General features: G+C 45.5%; 1 protein-coding gene across 4 annotated transcripts in view; it reads left to right on the top strand.

Annotated features, from left to right (window-relative positions):
* Positions 1-14,057, top strand: part of GNPAT (glyceronephosphate O-acyltransferase) — a 32,989-nt gene extending 18,932 nt beyond the window's left edge. For all 4 annotated transcript variants that reach the window (XM_047824970.1, XM_047824971.1, XM_047824972.1 and 1 more), the window contains 12 exons: positions 354-481; positions 966-1,041; positions 1,305-1,456; positions 1,594-1,724; positions 3,262-3,485; positions 7,045-7,287; positions 8,619-8,698; positions 9,764-9,904; positions 10,991-11,090; positions 11,170-11,263; positions 11,905-11,966; positions 13,745-14,057. In XM_047824970.1, coding sequence (XP_047680926.1) covers positions 354-481; positions 966-1,041; positions 1,305-1,456; positions 1,594-1,724; positions 3,262-3,485; positions 7,045-7,287; positions 8,619-8,698; positions 9,764-9,904; positions 10,991-11,090; positions 11,170-11,263; positions 11,905-11,966; positions 13,745-13,788 — 1,475 coding nt within the window. In that variant the 3' untranslated portion in view covers positions 13,789-14,057. The remainder of the gene's footprint in view (positions 1-353; positions 482-965; positions 1,042-1,304; positions 1,457-1,593; positions 1,725-3,261; positions 3,486-7,044; positions 7,288-8,618; positions 8,699-9,763; positions 9,905-10,990; positions 11,091-11,169; positions 11,264-11,904; positions 11,967-13,744) is intronic.
* Positions 14,058-25,075: the final 11,018 nt, after the last annotated feature.

Below are 25,075 nucleotides of genomic sequence, written 5' to 3'. Positions count from 1 at the left end.
ATTTTTTTTAATGTTTATTTTTTGAGAGAGAGAGAGAAAGAGAGAGACAGAGCTCAAGAGGGGAAGGGCCAGAGAAAGAGGGAGACACAGAATCCAAAGCAGGCTCCAGGCTCTGAGCTGTCAGCACAGAGCCCGATGCGGGGCTCGACCTCATGAACCGTGAGATCATGACCTGAGCCGAAGTTGGTTACTTAACCGACTGAGCCACCCAGGCGCCCCGGGAAGTGTAATTATTAATATCATAGGGGTGTTTTCCACACACGAAATCTTTCTTCATAGAATGAGTTGAGGTATTTATGGAAAGTTCCAAGACCTGCAAAAAATGATGATCCCCTTCTGTATTTATTTCCTAGACTTCCTCGGAATGAAAATGGTCAGTGAGCTGCTGCGGATGTCGGGTGCCTTTTTCATGCGACGCACCTTTGGTGGCAATAAACTTTACTGGGCCGTGTTCTCTGAATACGTGAAAACCATGCTACGGGTAAATGCAGATAATTCCCGAGTACTTTCAAGCTGTATTTCCTTTTCACTCGAGCTTGCTGGAGGAGCTTAAATTCTTCCCTCTCGAACGCTCAGCCTCTCGTCCCGCTGCAGGAACGCACGTGACCTCCGCAGCCTGTGTGACCTGCGGCCCTCTCGCCCGTGCTTTGCCCCTGCGCCCTGCGCGTGCACAGTGTTGGTTCCAAAGGCTGGACGTGGGGGGTCGGGAGCCTGGGGGAAGGAATGAAAAGAAGGGCACCTGTTGGGATGAGCATTGGGTGGTTGTATGGAGGCAATCTGACGATAAATTATATTTAATAATTATGTTTAATAATTATATTTTAAAATCATATTTAATAATATATATTACATATATATAATATATAAATAAATGGTTTGGGTATGGGGGAGAAAGCATTTCTCACTCTGAGACTAGGCAATGGGTTTTGTGTTTTGTTTTGTTTGTTTCTGTTTTCTCTTTAAAGAATGGTTATGCTCCTGTTGAATTTTTCCTCGAAGGGACAAGAAGTCGCTCTGCTAAGACACTGACTCCAAAATTTGGTAGGTCCTTTAGAGATTGAAGGAAGAATACAAATCCAGAAGATGTGGTGTGGTCACAGCTACTGGATACAGCTGGGCACTTTTTTTTTTTTTTTTTTTTTTTGGCAAGATATTCTTTCTTTTTTAAGCCTGCCTGTTTAAGTTGTAACTGTTTCTATTTATGGGCTTAATGTCTATTGCGCACTTCAGGGTCTTCCTGTTTGTGTCCCCTTGTTTACTCCACTTTTCAATACATCTGGAAAACCCTTTCTCCCTGTTTACAGGTCTTCTGAATATTGTGATGGAACCATTTTTTAAAAGAGAAGTTTTTGATACGTACCTTGTTCCAATTAGCATCAGTTACGACAAGATATTGGAAGAAACTCTTTATGCGTATGAGCTTCTGGGGGTGCCTAAGCCAAAGGAGTCTACAACTGTGCGTAAATTTAGGACAACCAAACTTTTATTTGAATTTGATTTTACTTGAATTCAGAGAAAATGCTCATTTATACACCAACTCCTTTCTGAACTTACTCCTGTTTATCCCCATTTCCCCTGTCATGACGCCACTAGGGATTGTTGAAAGCCAGGAAGATTCTCTCTGAAAATTTTGGAAATATCCACGTGTACTTCGGAGACCCTGTGTCACTTCGATCTCTGGCAGCTGGAAGGATGAGTCGGAGCCCGTATAACTTGATTCCAAGGTGCAAGACCTGTGTTTTCATAACCGACATAGAGATTAGGATGAAAATCTGGAAGGGTAGTTGTGATTCTTGAGTTGACCCCTTCTAGGACTGCAACTTAGTTATCCGAGATGACGTATCAGAGGAGCAGAAAGCTTCAATTAAAGAATTACGTTTGCAGGATACGTGTGTCAAATAGGCAAGGTCAGTGCTCATTCTCAGGGGAGCCAGTGCCCTACCGCCTACGCTACACCACAGTGTGCAGTGCGCTGCCCGTACTGCGTGTGTGGGAATCGTTGAGCACTATTGGTAGGTCGGCCAAAGTGTGGTTAATCCTAGAAAGGATTATGTGGTCAGAATGAATGGCGGTGAGTCCCAGTCCTCAAGAAGGGTATAGTTTTGGGGCGCCCGTGTGGCTCAGTTGGTAGAGCACGCTACTCTTGATTTTGGCTCAGATCGTGGTCCCTGGGCCATGGGATCAAGCCCCACTGTCGGGCTCTGCACTGAGCGTGGAGCCTGCTTGGCATTCTCGCTCTGTTCTTCCCCCTTCCCCTCTGCCCCTCTCCCCCACTCTCGCATGCTCTCCCTCCCTCTCTCTCTCTCTCTCTCTCTCAAGTAATTTTTTAAAAACAGGTTATTGTTTTATGGGCACAGAAATGTATTAGGTTCTTTCAGGTTGCAGGTGCAGATACACCTTTGGATTTTCTTAATTTAGAGAAATACACATGGGGAAGTAAGGGAGACAGAAACCACCTGCTCAGACAGGCTTCACACGACCACATCCTCATTCATCATTCATCCGTAGCGCCAGTGGTTCCGCAGCAGCTGGAGTGCCTCACTGGCGGCCTCGCCGGCGATCAAGCAGATGGTAGCTTTATGCCGCCACAGGCTCCACGCTATAGATCTCGGATACGTAGGACGGGGTGCCCTCACTGGCTCTAGCTTTCCCATTAAGCCACCTTACGGTGTGGACACTCTCAGGTCCTGTGCCTGTCCCTGCTTCAGCCTGTTCTGTATCGGTTCCTGATATCGGATGCCGAGGTTGGTGATCCATGCCTGAAGAATCTGTCAGGTGAGGATCGTGAGCTTCTCAGCAGAGTGGCGTAGCAGTCAGGCAAGCTGTGTAGCCCATCCAGGGCAGGCACGAGCGGTTACCACGTAAGCTGGTGTGTTCTGTGAGAGAGGTGTTCAAAGGGCAGCGAGCGAATTCTGAGAGGGCAGAGTAGTTCAGTCCACTGGGGGAGGCATCAGGTTTCACAGAGGAAGTGATACATCCTAGTTATAAAACAACAGAAGTTGTTTTGCCTGGAACCAGGAAGAATAGGACTGTGTCCCCCTGAGTGTATTTTATCACCTCTCAAGAGCATACCGTAGAGACAGAGGGACAGATGACACCACAGTGAAAGTATATTCTTGCACTGTGACCTGAGAGAATTGGGTTGGCAGAAAGAATGAGAAGCCTTCTAAAGGGTCTGCCTTCTCCCGTTCCCCTCCCCCACCATTCACATCAATGTGGGTAGCAAAACTGTAATTTGTTGTTCCCTGTTCTTTCTTATAGGTATATCCCTCAGAAACAGTCAGAGGACATGCATGCCTTTGTCACTGAAGTTGCCTATAAAATGCAGCTTCTGCAAATTCAAAACCTGGTTCTGAGCCCGTGGGCCCTCATGGCTGCTGTTCTGCTTCAGAACCGGCCTTCCATGGACTTTGACGCTCTGGTGGAGAAGACTTTATGGCTGAAAAGCTTAACCCAGGCCTTCGGGGGGTTTCTCACCTGGCCCGGTACGTATGTGAGATGTATGTGAGGAGCGTGCTTGCTTTTTGTTTCTTAATTTGGAAAAGCTGTCACCTAGACATGAAACACCTACACAGGACACCGAGCAAAGCTTTGCTCAGAGAGAAAGAAAACTTTTTTTTTAAGTTTATTTATTTGAGAGCGAGAGAGAGCAAGCAGGGGAGGGGCAGAGAGAGGGGGAGAGAGAGAATCTCAAGCCGGCTCCACAGGCTCAGCACAGAGCCCTATGAGGGACTTGAACTCACAAACTGTGAGATCATGACCTGAGCCAAATCAAGAGTCGATGCTTAACTGACTGAGCCACCCAGGCGCCCCAGACAGGAAGAAAACGTCATTTGTTTTTATCACTGGGGGACACTGAATACAGTATGTTGATTATTTGAGAACAATTGCTTACGTGTCACTTCTTCCTATGAGACTCTGGGTATGTTAATTAAAATGCTGCCTCCTTGGCACCTAGCAGGGTGGAGAGTGGATGAATCTTCTTTCCTCCGCATATTCCTCCCTCCGTACCCACTTCTTGTTATTTTTATTTTTTCAAAGTTTTTTGTTTTGTTTTTTTTTTTACTAAAATACAGTTAGCGTCACGTGTTTTGTTTCAGGTGTGCAGCCTTGATTGGACAGTTCTACGCATTACTCACTGCTCACCGTGGTCAGTGTAATACACCCACCTCGTTTTAAACCACATTAGATTTGCAGCCCATTCGATTCACCCCATCAAAAGGACCAAAGGGCCAGTCTCGTGGACCTTTATACGATTCTCAGAAAATGACAACTTTGTAAAGCCCTCATTGGCGTTATAAACACTTCGCCGGGAGTTTGGGACGTGTGTGCCAAGTGTTAGCTTTAGCTGTTTCCAATCTCTTTGAGTCAAAATTGCAGAGACCACAGATGGAAATGTAATCCGTTCATAGCTCCCCACTGGTCACTCATTAAACCTCTTGAGTGCCTGGTGGGTGCTGGGAACTACCCAGAGGCCAGAGAGAACAAGGCGCAACCCCTGTGTGGGACGTCCTCCTGGCGTGTGGAAGGCAGGGGCGGGGCATCTAGTGAAGCGGGGCCAGCGAAACACACACAAAGAACTTTGAATGGACCGCAGAACGTTGCTGAGACCCCTGTGTAGGGAAGGGCCACGCTCGGGGAAGGTTTCATAGAAATGACTTTTGAACCGATCTTGATGGAAAAGCAGGAGCCATTCTGGAAGACGAGCGGGCAAGGGATTGCTAACGTAGGGATTGGGAAACGTGAAATGGTGCAACAGCACCGCATCACGGTGATGCTGGCCTGCAGGTGGGTGGGTGAGCTTACAGTGTTGGCTCTGGGAGACGGATGATGGAAGGTAAAGATGTGGACACAGGCTGGGTTAGCTGGGCCTGCTGCCTGGGGGATCTGGACTGGAAGCTGTAGTTTACGGGACTCAATTGCAGATTTTTTTTTAAGTTTATTTATTTTTTTATGTTTATTTATTTTGGAGAGAGAAAGCGTGGGAAAGGGGCAGAGAGAGAGGGAGACAGAGGATCGGAAGCAAGCTCTGACAAGCTCTGTGCTGACAGCAGAGAGCCGAATGCGGGGCTCAAGCTCACGAACCGTGAGATATCACCTGAGCCGAAATCGGACACTTAACTGACTAAGCTACCTGGTCGCCCCTTAATTTATCTTTGAGAGAGAGAGAGAGAGAGAGAGAGAGAGAGAGAGAGAATCCCAAGCAGACTCCATGCTGTCAGCACAGAGCCCGATGTAGGGCTTGAACCCACGAACCGTGAGATCACGACCTGAGCTGAAATGAAGAGCTGTGCACTTAACCAACTGTGCCACCCAGGCACCCCACAGTCGAGGATTTTAAGCAGGGAAACATGACTGCAAACAACTGTAGAAAACAACCAGTGTCCGTTTTCAAGCTGGGCCACACGAATGGGAAGGGAAGGAGCCTGAACAAGGCAATAGCAGAGCTGAGGTAGGGCTATGAGGTGTTTAGGCAGAACTGCCAGCAGAAGTGGCCATCGCCTTGAATAGTGGTCACCAGTAGGGAAACAAAGATGAGTCAGACACATGTTCCCGTGGGCGGCAAAGGACACGTTGAGTGTGATTCAGGTAGAAAATCATGAGAAAAGCGTAGGTAAAGTGCTGACTCCTACTTGGCCCAGGAGCATGTGAAAACCTAGACACCTGTCTTTGCAAGCGTTTTTGTTTTCTCAAGATGGAAGAAGTAGGCCAGTCTGTAGCTAAGAGTATCTATTCAGCAACTAAAATAAGTTATTATAGAGTGAGAGTCTGTTGGTATCTAAGTAACAGTAATAGAGTGATTAAATATGATTTCTGATTCAGAATGTGGTATATCCGTTCAGTTCCTTTTTTCTTCCTTACTCCACTTACCACGTATTCTAAGCATTCTCCTATCAAGTGGTCTTCATGATACATGTATCATTATGCCATGTCATATTATATCGTGTATATAACATTACCATATGTCATTACCTTGAGCAAGCGGAGACAAGACACGTGCATCTAGAGCAATGTGATCGAGTCCAGAAGGAAACCCCACACCCCTCAGTTGTCTCTTCCGCAAAGCATTAGCAGACTTTGCCCAGCTTGACCAGTGTGCCTGGCTACATACCCGGCAACCAGCTCTTTGGCTCAGGGAAACAGTAAAATGATTTCCCTTGCCAAGAATGTTGGTTAAATATCACCATCTCTTCCTTACGCTTCTGTAATACTAACTTCTTGGCCTTCTCTAGGCCAGCATGGTGTCAGGTGGTAAGTTACCAGCATCTGTTAGGGGCTCAGTTCTTTAGTTTTCTCCGATGTGAAAAAACCAGAAAACCTCCTCAGGGTCCGCCTGTGCCCAGGGAAGCCTGGTGCTAGGGGAGTGCCTCTGGGTTTACCCTTTGTTCACCAGCAAAGCTGCAAAGCAATATTCTTGCCATCTTGGAATTAATTGGTCTAAGCAAGGGGTGTGTGTGTGTGTGTGTGTGTGTGTGTGTGTGTGTGTATGAGAGAGAGAGAGAGAGAGAGAGAGAGTGAAGTATGTTTTCATCATGAGCCTTCTTATCTTAGTATTTTGCGAATTCACATGCATGTGATTTTCTTATCCTGTAACTTGCTATTACAAAACTCTGGATACCCTTGGTTCCTGAGGAAGTGTTGGTTTTTAGACTGGGAATTGATATGCATTTCAGAGTGGCTGACAATTTAGGGGTAGATAAGAAAGTGCATTAAATGTCCTCAGAGTTTATACTCCTTTTGGAAAATATCCTTCACAGGGGACCTGGCTGGCTCAATGGGAACAGCATGTGACACTTGATCTCAGGATTGTGAGTTTGAGCCCGATGTTGGGCATAGAGATTACTTAAAAAAGAAAGAGAGAAAGAAATAGGTATCTTTCATGTAGGGTATCATTACTTCAGTTGGTAGAGCCTAAAACCAGAACCTGGTGCTTGAAAGTAAATCTGTCAGGTCCCTACCGTTGATGCATGCACTGGCCTAAGACTCCCAGCAGGGAACCCATCCCATTTCTTTGCTGCCTGAACGCATTGTCTTTGTGTGTAGATAATGAAGCTGCTGAAGAAGTTATCCAGTCCAGCCTTCTTCTGCATTCCAACATCGCCAGCCTTGTCAAAGACCAGGTGGTTCTGAACGTGGACTCCGGAGACTCAGAAGTGGTCCATGGGCTTCTCTTCCAGCATATCACTCTCCTCATGTGCTCAGCTTACAGGAACCAGTTGCTCAACATTTTTGTCCGCCCTTCCTTAGTAGCCATGGCACTGCACATGACACCCGGGTTGCGGAAAGGTAACTTTCGGGAATGTGGTCTTGAACTTTAGAAGAGACCTGGCCGTTCAGCTCCGTATATAGGGAGCAGCATTTGAAGCCTTATCACGCTCAGCCACATGTGTGCGTCCCAGACACCATCAAAGGGGCCCTGTGTACTCGGAAGAAGCTAGGCTTGTTCCCTAAATACATGGCCATCCACTTAACATTTGGGAGTTGAAAGGGACCTAAGAAATCATCTAACCTGAACCTCTCCATTTATAAGTAAGGGAAGTGAGGCCTGGAAAGGTACCTAATCACCTAAGGAAGGTTCTGGGACTAGAGCACGGCTGTCCATGTCCCGGTCAGCATGGGCACAACAATCCAGCAGCGCAGGAGTGCTTACTAGATACCCAGTAACGTCCCAGTGGCGATGAGGAGTGTAAACAATGAATAAAACCGTTTTTGTCCACCGGAACCTGTAGTCGAGGTCAGGGGTTTTCTACCCAGGCTATGCTGGAATTACTAAGGGCGAGCCCTGTTCTGATTCAGTGGGTCTGGACTGTGGCCCACACATTGCTGTGCTTGTTTTTGTTTTTCAAAGCTCCAAAGATAGAATTATCGGTGCCAACCATAGACCTTTAGCATTGGAATGAACCTCAAGGGTCCTGTGTCCATGCCCTCATTTTGTGGATGGGGAAATGGCCCTGGAGAGAAGTCAGACAATTTAGTTCAAGACCCAGGAAACTCAAATCTTGATCTGAGGCTTCTTACATTGAAATTCATTCACAACTAAGGATCACATGCATGGTCTTCTAGAGTGTTAGGGACACCCTAAAATTGGAGGCAACATTTCCTGTCCATGCGTCTGTATATTCTTCTAATGAGAAGTTCATAGCATATGTCAGAAAAATGAAGAAGGCTCTGTGGTTGATGGGCGAGGTAGACCTACGTGTCTGGAGAATCCGTATTTTCTACTGTGTGTCTTCTAGTGCTAAAAATATAGTAAAGACAGCCGGAAATATGAATAGAGAAGGGACTGAAGTAAGTCATTGCTTTCCTTCTCTACTAAGGAACCATGGGCAGGGGAAAGTGAAGGACCCTAGCGTCCAAGAAATGTGGCATCTCGTTCGTCACCAAACTGACTGGTTTGAGGCCTAGTTGTGATTAAGATTCAACTATTGAAACTGCTAAACTATAGTTTGTTCTGTACGTAAAATTTGGATTGGTTATAACTTCCTTTGGGGGCCCTAATTCTTGGCCCTGGCTTTGAATAACATGCCTTTGAAGCAGTGCATTTTGGAAAGTCGTGGACTTCTTGGTACTCCCTTCAAAAGCAATGTTGTAATTTGATGTAATTAATTTATTTCCAGAGGATGTCTACGGTTGCTTTCGCTTCCTGGTCAGTGTTTTTTCAGATGAGTTCATCTTCCTTCCAGGAAACACAGTCAAGGTAAATCCTTACAGCCGAAGAGCCCAAGTGTGTTCACAGTGTGAGTTCTGGAAATGGTAGGCTTGTATCCACGAGTGTGACCTCCCTTTCTCCAAGGCTTCATTTGGCAGAATTAAAGAGACACTTGGACACTCACAGCTCAGCAAGCTCTGTTTTGGTTCTTGGTCAAGTTTAATCAGTAATGTAGGGCTTATTTGGTGAGAAGAGAGTCTTTCTTTCAACCTTCAGTGCAGCCACTGTAAATAAATCAACACCGTTTTGTTAAAAATTTACCAACCAGCAGGGGCACCTGGGTGGTTTGGTTCATTAAGCGTCCAACTCTTGGTTTAGGCTCAGGTGATGATCTTGCGGTTTCGTGAGTTTGAACCCCATGTTGGGCTCCGTGCTGGCAAGCATGGAGCCTGCTTGGAATTCTATGTCTCCTTTCTCTCTGCCCCTCCCCCACTCGCTCTGCCTGGTTCTCTGGCTCTCTCTCTCTCAAAATAAGTAAATAAACTTAAAACAAAATTTACCGACTGCCACACATTTTCCCGTTAACAACTTGTTGGAATGTGCCGGGCCTCTTGCTTTGAGATTGGCGAGCAGTAGTGTTACCCAGTGGTATAGACAGCTCATGAGGAATCGGGCTCCCAGATTCCCGGTAGTTTGCTGGCCCGCTGGTTTGCCGCGGCGGGCGGTGTACCAGGATGGCAAGTAGTTAGGTTTCTGTACGCTGTGCCAGGGAGCACAGGTTTTCCTCAGTTGAAAATGAGGGCAGCAGATTTTGAGCATAAGCATAACCCCACATATTTTGAGGCCCTGCTGTATGTCCTTCCTGTTGGAATGTAAGGAGTGTGGCCATGCAGAGTGAGAAAATCCATCCCCCGGGTCATGATTTCTAAGGCTTATGAATCTTCTGTGTGTTTGCTGTTTGAGGTTCCGCATTTTGTGTGTTAGCACACACGCTTCTCTGGCTGCTAACAGCCAGAACCTTCCGGAAGGGTTGTGGAATTAACTGGTGTTCTCTCAGTGTCCCCGTTAACCTAAATTAGTGGATGCACTCTGTCTTCTCCTCTTCCTTCCCAGGACTTTGAAGAAGGCTGTTACCTGCTCTGTAAAAGTGAGACAATACAAGTGACAACAAGGGACATCCTAGTTACCCCGAAAGGAAATCCTGTCTTAGAATTTTTAATAGGCCTCTTTAAACCTTTTGTGGAATCTTACCAGGTATGTAACTCTTAGGAAGTTCTGCTTCATCCTCCCATATCCGGTATAACTAAGATCCCCCCAGCCTGTACTTCCTTCTGGTCCCAAGGGCAAGTGTCTCCCCCAGGTGAATGGTGGAACGGTAGGGAGATTGATCAATAGGGTGAAAGATTCACCTCTCAGGTGATTCACCCTCTCAGACCCCAGAGGGTAGCAGCTTTATGACGCCACATAACTACACTTACACCCAAGCACTGTCATGCTGTATCTTAACAGCTGTTTTCGTAGCACGTAGCAAGGTGTTTGATACATCATAGGCGCGCGGTAAATGCAAGATTTGAATGATACAGAAAGTCATTTCTATCAGAATTTCTACACAAATTATTTCTATCACTAAAGGCTGATGTTGGAAGGGAAAGGAAAGGTTGGGGTGCAAGTATCAGAAAGAGTGTGTCAGAGCTCTAGGAGTGCTTCGAGAGGGGGAGGGTCTATATGCCCGGCAGGAACTGTGCCAGGATTCAAAGGGAGAAGGGGAGTTTGCAGTGGAAGCTCTCAAGGGACTGTACATATTTGCAAGAAGAGGGCTCTGTTTCTGAGCTCTGTGCACCGGTTAGAGGCACCCGGGACTGACCTCCTGGCAGAGCGGCGCTCTGGCCTATGAAATAGTTCTTGTACAAAGTCTGGCACTTAGTAGATAAATGATAAATGCTCCTTCTATCTCAAAGTACCATTCTGTGCTAGAAGCCATCAGCATTTGGGGCCTATTAGGTGTTTTTAGAGAAAAAACAGTTGGAAAACTTTCGGTCCTCTCTTCCTAAGCAGTGTAAGATCTGTTAAGCTGATGGTGATTCACGTAATTTGCAACCCCTCAAAGTGAGAAATTGTATTTTAATAAATGTCAATACTATTTCAAACTCTTTTTTCTAACTATAAGCAGTGATACGAGCTCAAGAGGGACCCAAGAATTCTGTGGCTTTTCTGTGCCCAAACCTTGGAGGGCATTTATTCTGCTCTTACATAAAGTATCTTTCTGTGACGAGGGGCACTATCACGTTACTGGCTGTCCTATTGTATTTGGCTGCCTTTTTCTCTTTCTGTTAAAACCAGATAATTTGCAAATACCTCTTGTACGAAGAAGAAGACTACTTCACCGAGAAACAGTATTTGGATGGAGTTAGAAAATTCACCAGTGGGCTTCTTGATCAAGGTCAGTCACACCCCTGCGGGTGGTGATTTCCTGTGGTTGAAAACAAGAAGTGGTCCACTCACTTCTTTCTCTGTCCCAGGTGCCTCGCAGTGTTACGACGTATTGTCTTCCGATGTACAGAAAAATGCCTTAGCAGCTTTTGTGAGGCTAGGTGTGGTAGAGAAGAAGAAAGTGTAAGTACTGCGTGGGATCGCATGGGTGCTGAAGGGGCGGCGACGGCTAATGACAATTGAGCCCCGAATCCAGACAAAGTCGTAGAAATAGATGATCTGTAAACATTATACCATACCTCCCTCACCCATCTGCTGATGGGTCACGTCAGTATGAGTTACTGTGCAAATTTTATGTGGATATGAATAAAAATGATACTGAGGCAAAAAAAGTGTTTTAGGCCAGCAGTTTGGCTTTGACCTAATATTGAAATGTATAGATTAATTATAAGAAAGATTTTGGGGGAGCACAGTAGAGTGTGTGTGCATGTATACACTTGTATATGCCCACGTGCAATACCTAAATACATCCGTGTATGTGCAGATCGTTAGATGTTTCCTCTTCTGAGTGAATGAAGGTAAGAGCGGTCAAGCTTAGGGACGGCTGGCTGGCTCAGTCGGTGGAACATTCAACTTTTGATCTCAGGGTCGTGAGTTCGAGCCCCACACTGGGTGTACAGATTACTACTAAAAAATAAAATAAACTTGAAAACAAAAGAAAAGTAGTCTTACTGTATAAATAATGAACATTGACTGTATAAATAATGAACATTCCCCCCACCCAAGTTTATGCGATAAGAGTTTTTTGCATTTTCTTCCCCTAGAAATAGTCACAGTGTATTTAATGTGAATGAACCTGCCACGACAAAATTAGAAGAAATGCTTGGTAAGTACAGTTTAGTGACATATGTGGTTTCACATTGTATTTATCACCATGCAGTAAAACAAGAAAATATACTGTGGCACCAGAAACTTCATCAAAATGAACAACAGTAGAGTTTTAATATAAAGAGAACTATTTATATTATCTAGGTTTTTCCAAAGGGAAGTGAGGACAAAGTGCAGAGAACACACAGCAAGCATAAAATGGGCAGTCTCCTCACAACATAACAACTATCAGCTTCTAGGGACGCCTGGCTGGCTCAGTAGGTGGAGCGTGCAATTCTTGATCTCAGAGTTTGAGTTTGAGCCCCACACCAGGTGTAGAGATTACTTGAAAACCAAACCTTTAAAAGAAATTATGTGGGGCAGCTGAGTGGCTCGGTTAATTGTCCGACTCTTGATCTCAGCTCAGATCTTAATCTTAGGGCTCATGAGTTCAAGCCCCACATGGAGCCTACTTAAAATTTTTTTCATTAAATTAAAAAATTATCGGCCTCAGGGACACCTGGGTGACTCAGTTGAGCGTCCAACTTCAGCTCAGATCATTATCTCCTGGTTCGTGAGGTCAAGCCCCGCATTGGGCTCGCTGCTGTGAACATAGAGCCCACTTTGGATCCTCTGTCTCCCTCTCTATGTCCCTCCCCTGCTCATGCTCTCTCTCTCTAAAATAAATACACATTAAAAAAAAAATTACCAGCTTCTAGCATAACTAATCAGGGTCTGAGATCTGGACCCTTCACATCCAGTCTTATTGGACATGGAGAAAATACCTCTCATCCGAGTCCTTGGATTCATTTTCTCCCTGTCTACTCTTGGATCCCTTCTTTCCCCGGTAAAGGGTTGGGGTCAGTGTTCACAGCATATAGACTTTCTGAACTCAGAATAGGGGCCGATAGCACCTCCTTGGGAGAATAATCCAGCCTTACTCTTCTCCAGATGCCATTGGCTTATCAACAAATAATCCAGTCCAGAAAGGCAGGGTCATTTGTTTATGGTATGCAAAGAGATCTAAAGGTCAGAGGAGATAGCAAACATTTCTCATAGGAATGATGGGATAGTTTTAGAAGGGGAGAGTGTTAGCATCTGAAAAAAAATACTTGTCTGCTGATTATATTGAATAAGCACTACATCGTTGAGTGGATATTCTTACAAGTAGCAGTTTTGTTACCCCTACATGAAATTCAGTACATTTGTCAAACCTACATGAAAGAGCTTTAGGCAGTTGTCCGCCAGGATGAAGGGAAAACCAGGACGGGGCGTGTGGCTGACAGAGAAGGGTTGAAGAGAAAGGGTAGACGGACAAAGGAATGGTTGACATAAATAGCGAAGGTGGGAATGCTAGTTTCTTGCTGAAGAAAATATGAATGATGAAATCCCAGTCTTCTGTCATATTATGTCTGCAATCTCAGAACATGCAATCTTTTAGTTTGGTAAGAGGTGCGTATAACCAAAACAAACCCTAAATAAAACCCTCATTCAGTGAGGATGACAGAATGGATTTCTTAATCATGGATGGCAAATGTAACGTGGGTGTGGATGTACTACAACATAGGAGGCTGGAAGTTCAGAAAGCAGACTGGGTTCTAATCCTGGCTCTGGGCCTGGCCAGTGGGACGGGGGTGGGAGTAGAGCAGGGGAGGGGCTGCTGCTTCCCCTGCGGACAGGCAGGTGTCTCCATCGGGGCTTTGTCAGCCTGTGAAACCACACAGGTGTCAGGCTTAAACAGCTGTATGGGGATGGGCAAACTCAAGGTCATTTCATGAGCTGGTTTTTTTTCCTTAGGTTGTAAGATACCCCTAGGAAAGCCGGCAACTGCAAAACTTTAATAATTGCCAAACAGTTATGCGAAATGTGGTCACATAATTGCTGTCATCTGAGGACTCTTATTCCAGCAAGCAGTGATATGAAGGAAGAGAGTCATCTGCTCGTGCTTCACGAGACGTGAGAGCCATGGGCTCGGCAGAGAGGAAGAGGTAGCCGGTGTAAGCAATCAGTGTAACTCTCTCCACCGTGACGGTTCAAAAGGCATCTGTGTCCGACTCTGTGTGTGTTTTAAAATAAAACAGTCTTTTGGAAACATGTTTGGAAAAACAAAGCCCAGCTCCTATTTCACTAACTTGTTACATGTATTATACATTTACACCGACTTGTTGAATTGCAGTGTGACATCAGCACGAAAGGCGGTGGCTGTCGGAAGTGGCACACCTATATTTCCTGTGGCTTCCTTCACCTCACGTGGCGTCAAACAAGTACCAGTTTGACAGAGGTGTGTGATAAATCAGCCAGCTTACATGAAAGCTTGCCACCCAGGGGCCTTAAGCAATAAAGCTGCATTGGAGAAAGTATGTGCAACAAAGAGACGTTATGTGATTGATCATAAATAGGCTTAAGAATCCAGGAGAAGAGTTCGAAATAAGATGGGTGACACCAAAAACTGTGACAGCCAGCCACCACTGGGAGTGGCATTTAAGCTAAGAATTAAGATGAGTGCCAGCCCTCCAAGTGTGGGATTGGGGGGACAGAGCGGGGACAGAGGAGCAGAGTGTGCTGAGAGAAGGGTGATCACAGTGTTCTGGGGTTAGTTCTGGAGAACCCGAAAGGCCAACGTGGCTGAAACCACAGTCGTGGGCAGCGGAATTAAAAAGAAAGGCAGGTGTATTAGTCTGCTTAGGCTGCCATAACGAAATACCAGATTGGGTGGTTTAAACAGCAGAAATCCGTTTTCTGACAGTTCTGGAGGCTGAAAGTCCCAAGATCAAGGTGCCAACAAGGTAGGTTTCATTCCAAGGCCTCTCTTCTGGGCTTGTCGGAGGCCACCATGTTGCTGTGAGCGCACACGGTGGTCCTGCCCTCGTTATTCTGTGTAGCCCCAATGACTTCCCAAAGGCTCCCTCTCCACAGTCACGTTTGGGAGAGTTTGGGCTTCAGCATCAGAATTCAGGGCTCACAATTCAGTCCACAGCAGCAGGGTTAACACATGGGGACTGAGGGACTCTCGTAAGACATTTGAACTGGAACGTAAGTGCCATGGAAAATGTTGGAAGGTTTCGGCATGTGGTGCCAGGACTTGCTGTATCCAGATTCCTGGAACGTGCATTTGTTTTGCAGAGGCCAGGCGGTTTCTGCTGCACGTGCAGATTGTGGAGAGCTGCTGTGCTGGTCCACACGTTGGTGGCAGAGGGGCCCTCTGTGTGGCTCTGCTTGTATGGAAAGCCAGAGATTTATGTGTGTTGACAACAAGAAGTCAATTAAACAGTGTTCCTGGCAAAGGATTTCATGGCATGCCAGCTAGACGGGGATACAAAGCTGACCATCCAGGGAGAGTGAGTTCAAAGCAGCTGGCAACCTGGGACCCTGGCCAATTCCTCCCGAGTAGATGTGCCTTCGAAAGAGTCCCCATACAGCCGATTTTGGTGGTTTGGTTTTCTCCATGACAGTCGTGCTATGCATATAAATGTTGAAAACTGAGTAAGACGACTTGTTTACATTTAACACGTTTCAGGTCTGGGGGCAAAGCCTGGGGTTCTGGGCACAGGTGGCGACGGACTTGTCTCCTGGCCAGCTCTGACATCCGAGCCAGCAAATAAGCAGATAAAGAGAGGGGCAGGAAGAGGGGCGGGGGTGGCCAAAACCAAACGAGGCTTTGCAGCAGAGGCTCTGCTCCCCTAAAACCCCCTGGGATCACCCAGGCAAACCTAAAGTTTGGGGGAATAGCGTGCTCCCTATGCTAACGTACTTTCAAAGCATGCTATCCTACCCCACATGTGCTCCTTTACACACACGTGGTTTCAGACCACACTGCTGTGCCTACACCCTTCCACTCCATCCCATCTATAAATCCTGAAGCTGCCACTGCTTTGAAGTGGGTAGAAAGGCCCCTAGCATGTGGCTTTCCAAGTCTGCTATCCCAACACAATGTCGCAGCTGAGAATGCAGGGTCTGGAACCCAACCGGGTTTGAAATCCAACGCTGCCATCTGCTAGCCCTGTGTTCTTGTAGGATTTACTTATACTCAAAGCCTCAGCTTCCTTATCCATCAACTAGGGATGATGATCCCTCTTGGGCTGTGAGAAACGGGAATGCTGGGGGGCTCAGTCAGTGGAGCATGGGACTCTTGATCTCGGGGTCATGAGTTCAAGCCCCATGTTGGGTGCAGAGCTTACTTCAAAAAGCAAAAAGAAATTTCTAAAATTTCTAAGGAACTTACCAAACTCAACCCCCAAAAAACAATCCAGTGAAGAAATGGACAAAAGACATGAATAGACACTTTTCCAAAGAAGACATCCAGATGGCTAACAGACACATGAAAAAATGCTCAACATCACTCATCATCCGGGAAATACAAATCAAAACCACAATGAGATACCACCTCACACCCGTCAGAATGCTAACATTAACAACTCGGGCAACAACAGATGTTGGCGAGGATGCAGAGAGAGAGGATCTCTTTTGCACTGCTGGTGGGAATGCAAACCGGTGCAGCCACTCTGGAAAACAGTATGGAAACAGTATTAAAAAGCAGAACTACCCTGTGACCCAGCAATTGCAGTGCTAGGAATTTACCCAAAGGATACAGGAGTGCTGTTTCAAAGGGGCACATGCACCCCAATGTTTATAGCAGCGCTATCGACAATAGCCAAAGTATGGAAAGAGCCCAAATGTCCATTAACTGGTGAATAGATAAAGAAGATGTGGTATATATATACAATGGAGTATTACTCGGCAATCAAAAAGAATGAAATCTTGCCATTTGCAACTACATGGATGGAACTGGAGAGTATTATGCTAAGTGAAATAAGTCAGAGAAAGACAAATATCATATGACTTCACTCCTATGTGGTATTTAGATACAAAATGGATGAACATAAGGAAAGGGAGGCAAAAATAATATAAAAACAGGGAGGGAGACAAAACATAAGAGAGCCTTAGATATAGAGAACAAACAGGGTTGCTGGAGGGGTTGTGGGTGGGGAAATGGGCTAAATGGGTAAGGGGACTAAGGAAGACACTTGTTGGGATGAGCACTGGGTGTTATAAGTAGGGGATGAATCACTGGAACTTCCTCCTGAAATCATTATTGCACTATATGCCAACTAACTTGGATGTAAATTTAAAAATTTTTAAAAAAAGAAATAGAAATGCCGGTAGCATATTTGAAACAGTCTTTGGCAATAAGTGTGATCTTATTACACTTCTACTTATCTTTATCTTATCTATCTACTTATTATCTTCTACTACTACTACTGACAGGGACAAACCCTAGTTGGCTTCTCAAAGAAGATGAGATTGGATGCTTTCAGGTGGTTTCTGTGGCTGCAGATGCATGTGCCTCAGCCCAGCTGCTCAGCCCAACAGCATCATGCTGTGCGCTGCCCCAGTACCTCATCCACAGACACCTGTCATGTTCCAAGTTCAGCTGAGCGGTGCTGGAAATCACAACTTTTCCCTACATCTCTTCTTCCATTAATAGAATGGGAACATTCAATGTAGGGTAGAAAGTAGATTTTGATGTATCGTTTGACTTTGTTCATTCCTTTCCTTTCTTTCTTTCTTTCTTTCTTTCTTTCTTTCTTTCTTTCTTCTTTCTTTTTTTCTAAGTTACCAACTCTGACAGAAGCACAAATCTCCCATCGACAAATTCAAACATCTAGGCAGCTGAGTGGCTCAGTCGGTTGAGCATCGATTTGATTTCAGCTCAGGTCGTGATCTCATGGTCCATAGGATCGAGCTCTGCTTCAGGCTCTGCACCGACAGCATGGAACCTGCTTGGGATTCTCCCTCTCTCCACATTTCCCCACCATGCACGCACATGTGCACTCTCTCATAATAATAAATAGGCTTAAAAAAAATAGATTCAAGCATCATTTTTTTCTAGAGCCATCTCTGGACCTGCTGCACAGCTGTCAACCTGGGATTTCCCTTCACTGTTCTCTTGACAATTCCCTTCACTTTTCTGTGGTGGATTCCCCTCTTTGGGGTCACATTTATTCCCTTTTGTTTATCAATTCTAGTGAAGCCTATCTTCCAGCTGTAGGAGGGATTAATGTTGTAGACATCACCTTGTCTTTTTTCCATCCACAGTTGTCTGACAATTTAGCTGGGTATAGAAATTCTAGTTTAGAAATAATTTTCTACGAAAATTTTGAAAAGCGTATTTCTCCATTGTCTTCTAGTTTCTAAAGTTATTTTTCTCTGAAGTCAAAAGAACATTCTGATTCCTGAATACAAACTATTTGCCTTCTCAGGAAGTTTTTAGGATCTGTTTTTTATACTTTCTGAAATTTCAGGTGATGTGCTTTGTTGTGTTTTATGTTTTGTTTTGTTTTGTTTTTGTGGCTTAGACAAATTTATGATCTTACAGTTGCCAAGGTCAGAAATCTGAAAGGAGTCTTGCTAGGATAAAATCAAGGTGTCCCCTTGATCCAGAGGCTCTAGTAGGAGAATCAGTATCCTTGCCTCTCCCAGCTCCTAGAGGCTCCCTTCATTCCTTGGCTTGGGGCTTCTTCAAATCCAGCAATGTCAGGTGGAGGCCTCATTCTACATCCTTTTGTTTTTTCTCTTCCATATTCCTCTTCCACTTTTTTTTTTTTAATTGAGATATAACTGACATTACAGTATATTAATTTCAGGTGTACAAGGTAATGATTTGATATCTGTATATATTACAAAATGATCACAATTAAGTTCAGCTAATATCTGTCACCATACATAGTTCTAAAAGCTTTTTTTCTTGTGATGAGAACTTTCAAGATCAAATCTATCTACTTTCAAATATGCAATACAGTATTAACTAAAGTCACTATGCTGTGCATTACATCTTCCTGACTTGCTCATTTCATAACTGGAAATGTATACCTATAAACTGCTTTCACCTATTTCACGCATCTCCAAACCCCTTTCAGAGAACCACCAATCTCTTCTCTGTATCCATGAACTAACTGATTTTTGTTGTCGTTGTTTTTGGGAGGGGTGGTTTCTTCGATTCTACCTATAAGTGAAATCGTACAGTATTTATATTTTTCTGTCTGCCTTATTTTATTTAGCATAATGCCCTCAACTTCTATCCATGTGGTTGCAAATGGCAAAGTTTTCTTCTTTTTCGTGGCTGAATAATATTTCATGTGCATGAACCAAACCTTCTTATCCATTCATTCATGAATGGACACTTCGATTGCTTCCATGTCTTGGCTGTTGTAAATAATGCTGCAGTGAAATGGGGGTGCAGGTATCTTTTCATTTCTTTTGGATAAATTCCCATAAGTGGAATTACTGGATAATATGGTAATTCTATTTTCAATATTTTGAGGAACCTCCATACTGTTTTCCACAGCGGCTGCACCAATTTACATCCCTACCAACGGTGCACGAAGATTCCCTTTTCTCCACATCCTCATCAACATTTATTTCTTGTCTTTTTGAAGACACCTAACCTTCTTAGCCATTCTAACAGGTGTGAGGTGATATCTCAGTGTGATTTTAATTTGCGTCTCCCTGAGGATGAGTGAGACTGAGCACCTTTTCATGTACTTGTTGGCCATCTGGACGTCCTCTTTGGAAAAATATCTGTTCAGAGCCTCTGCCCATTTTTTAATGGGATTGTTTTTTGGCTACGGAGTTGTATGAGTTCTTTACATATTTTGGATATTAACTCCTTATCAGATGTGTGATTTGCAAATCTTTTCTCCTGTTCAGTAGGTTGCCTTTTCATTTTGTTGATTTGTTGTCAATGTTTTTAAATTTTTTATCCTGGTCCCTCAGTGGACCTTTTTAATAGATGCGTGTTCTTCAGTGCTAGGGAATGTCCTTGTATTATTTCTTTTATAACTGTCTTCCTTCTGTTTCCTTTACTCTTTACAGCTAAAAGTCATATTATTTTATTTTAGGACCCCTGGCTTCTAATTTGCTAACGCCCTGTCTTTGTTTGAGGGACACACTACCATCTTAATGAGATTTCCCCAGATGCCTAGCGACCTCTGCCTATCTATCCACATTTAGGAGTGAGACGGGACTGAGCTGATCGGCAGCCCTCGTTTCTCCAGAGAGGAATCGTTTGGTCTCCTAGCATCCGGGAGCCTGGGGGTCTCCTCCAGCGTATACGCTTTCACAACACCCGGCCCCGGGGTGCTCGGTGAATCTAAGACTAGGGTCACGTTGGTTTAACCTCTTCAGAAAGTAAGTCTCTAACCCGGAGGATGAGGAAGAGCTGCTGGGAGGGGCGAGGTGGGCGGGCTTTCTAGGACTCTAACTGCTTCTCTCACAGGTTCCCAGGCTCCTCCTCACGATCCTGCCTCTCCTGAGCCTCGCTAGGGTTCCGGGGCTGGGTTCCCTGGCGCACACTGGTTGGCTTGTCTCCTGCAGGTTAAGGTTTGGATCTCCTAAGTCAGGTAACTTTCAGCGCACGCCTGCGACGTTTTTGCCAGATTTCTCTCAATCAACTACTTTGAAAAAAAAAAAAAGAAAAAAGCTTAGGGGTGCCTGGGTGGCTCAGTCAGTTAAGCCTCCGACTGCAGCTCAGGTCATGATCTCATAGTTTGTGAGTTGGAGCCCCGCATCAGGCTGTGTGCTGACAGCTCGGAGCCTGGAGCCTGTTTCGGATTCTGTGTCTCCCTCGCTCTCTGCCCCTTCCCCGTTCACACGCTGTCTCTCTCTCCTTCAAAAATAAATCAACATTTTTTTTAAAGTGTAAAAATCGCTTATTAAAACGGAAGGTAATGTTAGCTCAAAAAACCGAAGGTGACTTTCACCCAGCACACTCCTTGTCTTGTGCAACAGCATCTGAACTGAGGAGCTTAATTTAGGGGAAGCAGGTGGGGAGCCGGGGGACCTTGGGCTCATGTCAGGCCTTGACGGGCTGGCTGTGTCCCCTGCAGAGGGAAGACTTGCGACTTACTTGTTCTATTTGAGTAACACTTACCGGGCACTTACTGTGTGCCAGGCACTTCTAGAAGTGCCTTCCAAACATTAGCTCTTTTTTTTTTTTTTTTTTTTTGAGAGAGAGAGAGAGAGAGAGAGAGTGCGTGCAAGCAGGGGAAGGATCAGAAGGAGAGAGAGAGAGAGAGACAGAGAATCCCAAGCAGGCTCCACCCTCTCATTGCAGAGCCCCACATGGGACTCGATCCCACAACCCTGGGGAAATGACCTGAACCAAAACCAAGGGTCGGATTCTCCACCGACCGAGCCACCAGGTGCCCCCCAAAAAATAACTCTTTGAGTGCTCGGGACGAGTGTGCAGAGGGTCGTGTGAGGATTACCCCCTTTTCACCAACAAGGGAAGTGAGCCCCGTGGAAGGTCAGTGACACGAGGGAGTAAATCGTCTCCCGGTTCCATTCACGTGAATTTTGTGAAAGAATCATGGACTAACAAGACTATAAAGTCCAATTCTTGTTTCCATGAAAAACAAGACAAAACAAAAATCTCAGGCCAGGGGGCTAATGGCCAGAGCAGCCGGAACCCAGGCAAAGGCCCAGAGCTGGGGCAGCGACACCGCCAGGCCATGGGGGATGGCGTGACTCCAGAAGCTCTAGGACCCTGCTGGGGACGGAACAGCCCTGGGCTGGGAGCCTCAGTTTCTCAGGTGAGGCGGCTAGGGCTTCCGGCTGCCCGTGGCTTTCCCGTCAGCACCCGACCCACCTCCCACCCCGCTAGGCCCCCTCTCTGTCCACCGCCTCCCTCCCCTCTGTCCCTCTCTTTCTCTCTGTCTCCCTCCCTCTCTCTGTCCCTCCCTCCCTCTCTCTATCCCTCTCTGTCCCCCCCACCTCCCTCTCTTTCCCTCTCTCTGTCCCTCTCTCCCCCCTCCCTCTCTATCCCTCTCTGTCCCCCCCTCTACCTCCCTCTCTTTCCCTCTCTCTGTCCCTCTCTCCCCCCACATCCCTCTCTCTCCCTTTCACCCCTCATCCGTGCCCTAGATCAGCGCTGTCCAGTAGAATATTCTGTAATGATGGAGATGTTTTATAACTGCATAGTCCGATAGGGTATACACTAGCCATCTGTGACTACTTAGCTCTAGTAATGTGGTTAGTATATCCAAAGAACTGAGTTTATTATTATTATTATTATTATTAATAGTATATATATATTTTAATGTTTATGTTTGAGAGAGACACACAGTGAGAGTGGAGGAGAGGCAGAGAGAGAGGGAGACACAGAATCCGAAGGAGGCTCCAGGCTCTGAGCTGTCAGCACAGAGCCCGACAGGGGGCTCGAACTCACGAACTGTGAGATCATGACCTGAGCTGAAGTCGGAGGCTTAACTGACTGAGCCACCCAGATGCCCTTAGATAATTTGTATATATTTTTTAAGTTTATTTATTCTGAGAAAGACAGGGAGAGAATGAGAGGCTGAGGGGCAGAGAGAGAGGGAGAGAGACAGGATCCCAAGCAGGCTCCTTGTCGTCAACGTAGAACCCAACGTGGGGCTCAAACTCACAAAACTGTGAGATCGTGACCTGAGCCAAAATCAAGAGTCGGACACTCAACCAACTGAGCCACCCAGGCGTCCTTTGATAATTTATATTTAAACAGCCACATGTGGCTAAGTGACTACATATTGGACAGTCCAACCTTAGATGTTTCATCTCTTAGAGAAAGACTAGACTCACCCACCCCAGATTCCCCTAACATCCTCCCCAGCGTACCTGACTGAGACCTTCGAGCTCCAAGCAACGGGGTCTAAGTGTTACTACTCTCAAGTATGTTTGAAAACATGATTTTCTTTTCCAGAAAAAGAACCTGAGGTAAGGGCAAGAACAAGCACAGTGCTCCACGCAAGAAAGGTAACGCCATCGCCACGTGGGAAAACACGAACGTTTTACATCTTTACTGGGGAGTTGTTACATCCGCAGAACCATTTTTCCAAATTTTCGAGCCAAGATTTATGCATTCCAGTGCATCCAAAGCTTATCTCCAGCAAAACTGTAAGTAATAATAATAATTAACAACAACCAGTGGAGATGGGGTGGGGTGGGGGGAGCTATTGGGTACAGGTGAAACAACACTGGCCAAATGTTGACAATTTTTGAAGCTTGGTAATGAGGACACGGGGATTCTTTATACTGCTCTGTTACTGTCTGTGTGTTGAAAAATTCAAAATAAAAAGTCTTTAAAAATAAGTATCCTTAGCAGGGGCTCAGTCGGTTGAGCATCCGACTTCGGCTCAGGTCATGATCTCACAGTTTGTGGGTTCAAGCCCCGCGTCGGGATCTGTGCTGACAGCTCGGAGCCTGGAGCCTGCTTCAGATTCCGTGTCTCCTTCTCCCTCTGCTCCTCCCCCACTTGTGCTCTGTCTCTCTCTCTCTCTCTCTCTCTAAATATAAATAAACATTAAAAAAAATAATAAGTATCCTTAGACCTCACACATAATGTATAGAACAAAAGTGCTGGGAAGATGTAGCACAGAACAGAGAGTGGATCTAATTTTTAACATAACGTACTTAATTTTCTTTTTCTTATTTAATGGTTTGAAAAGGTGATGCATTCAAGTACTAAAACAAAACGAAACAAAACCAATCTACAGTGCATCTCTATCCCTGTCTCCCAGTTCTAGCTGCCCAGACCCCTTCAGAATTTCTCTGCAAATATACACCTGTATTTTCTCTTTTTTTACTCCTAAAGCAGCACACTGTAGGATTATTCTGTATGTTGTCTTATACTTAACAACATATTTTTATTTAATTAAGTAATTTATTATTATTTATTTTAGAGAGAGAGAGAGCATAAGTGGGGGAGAGGGGCAGAGGCAGAGAGAGAGAGACAGAATCCCAAGTAGGTTCCATACTCAGTGCAAAGCCTGATGCGGGCCTCGATTCCACGACCCTGCGATCATGACCTGAGCCGAAACCAAGAGTAGGATGCTCAACTGACTGAGCCACCCAGGCACCCCTGTTTTAAGAAATCTTTTTTAAGTAATCTCTATACCCAACATGGGGCTTGAACTCATGACCCCAAGATGAAGAGTCACGTTCTGCCCACTGAGCCAGCCAGCCACCCCTCTTAACAACTTACTTAAGACATGTTTCCACCTCGGTACCTGGACAGGGCATTCCTTTTTAAGCTGCATAGTATTACACTGTGCATGCGCACTGAAGTTTGATATGGTTCTGGGTAGTTTCCATTCCTTTGCTGATACAAACACTGCTTCAGCGAAACCCGTTCAAATACTCTGTGTTTCTTCCTTCTTCTTTTCCTTCTGGTATTCTCATTATGATATGTTACACTTTGTTTTGAATGTTTATTTGTTTTGAGAGAGAGAGAAAGCATGAGTAGGGGAGGGGAGAGAGACAATCCCAGGCAGGCTCCGTGCTGTCAGCTCGATCCCAGGACCCATGAGCCAAAATCAAGAGTCAGATGCTTAATCGACTGAGCCACCCAGGGGCCCCTGTTACACTTTTTACAGTTGTTCCTCAGTCCTTGGATATTCTGTTCTGTGTTTGTTTAGTTGGGTTTCAGTCTCTGTTTTCCTTGCTTTTCGGTTTTCAAGGATTCTGTTGATACATCCTGCAGCTTTCCTCAACCAGGTCCAGTCTACTGACAGGCCCATCAAAGGCGCTCTCCATTTCCACTGCGATGTGGGCTTTTGTGAGTTGCTTTTATCTCTAGCATTTTTTTGGGGGGGGTTCTTTCTTAAGATTTCCATCTCTGCATTACTGCTGCCCATCTGTTCTTGCGGGCTGTTTTCTTTATCCGTTAGAGGCCTTAGCATTTTAATCATGGTTGTTTTCAATTCCCAGTCTGTTTTCAATTCAACGGACCCTGTCATGTCTGGTTCTGATGCTTGCTCTGTCTCTTCAAATTCTGTTTTTGCCTTTTGGGACACCTTGTCATTTTTTTCTTGGTGGCTGGACATGGGGTTCCCGGGGAAGAAAGGAACTGCTGTAAATAGGCCTTTAGTGATATGGTGAGTGGGGGGGAGCAGGGCTGTACTATCCAATGATAAGGTCTGTCTTTAGTGAATTTCAGGAGTGTTTCTCAGCTGTTTTCGCCCCCCCCCCCCTTGGGTGGGACAGGCTGGCTAGAGTGGGCTGGGGTTGGGTATTCCCTTCCCCAGTCAGCTAGGCTCTGCTAATGCCCCAGTAGGTTAGGCTCTGGTTAACTAGTCTCCCCTGAGGGCGGGCCTT

This window comes from Prionailurus viverrinus, chromosome D2 (genome assembly GCF_022837055.1).
Source record: "Prionailurus viverrinus isolate Anna chromosome D2, UM_Priviv_1.0, whole genome shotgun sequence".
Classification (NCBI taxonomy): Eukaryota; Metazoa; Chordata; class Mammalia; order Carnivora; family Felidae; genus Prionailurus; species Prionailurus viverrinus.
This window is presented reverse-complemented; position numbering and strand designations above follow the sequence as displayed.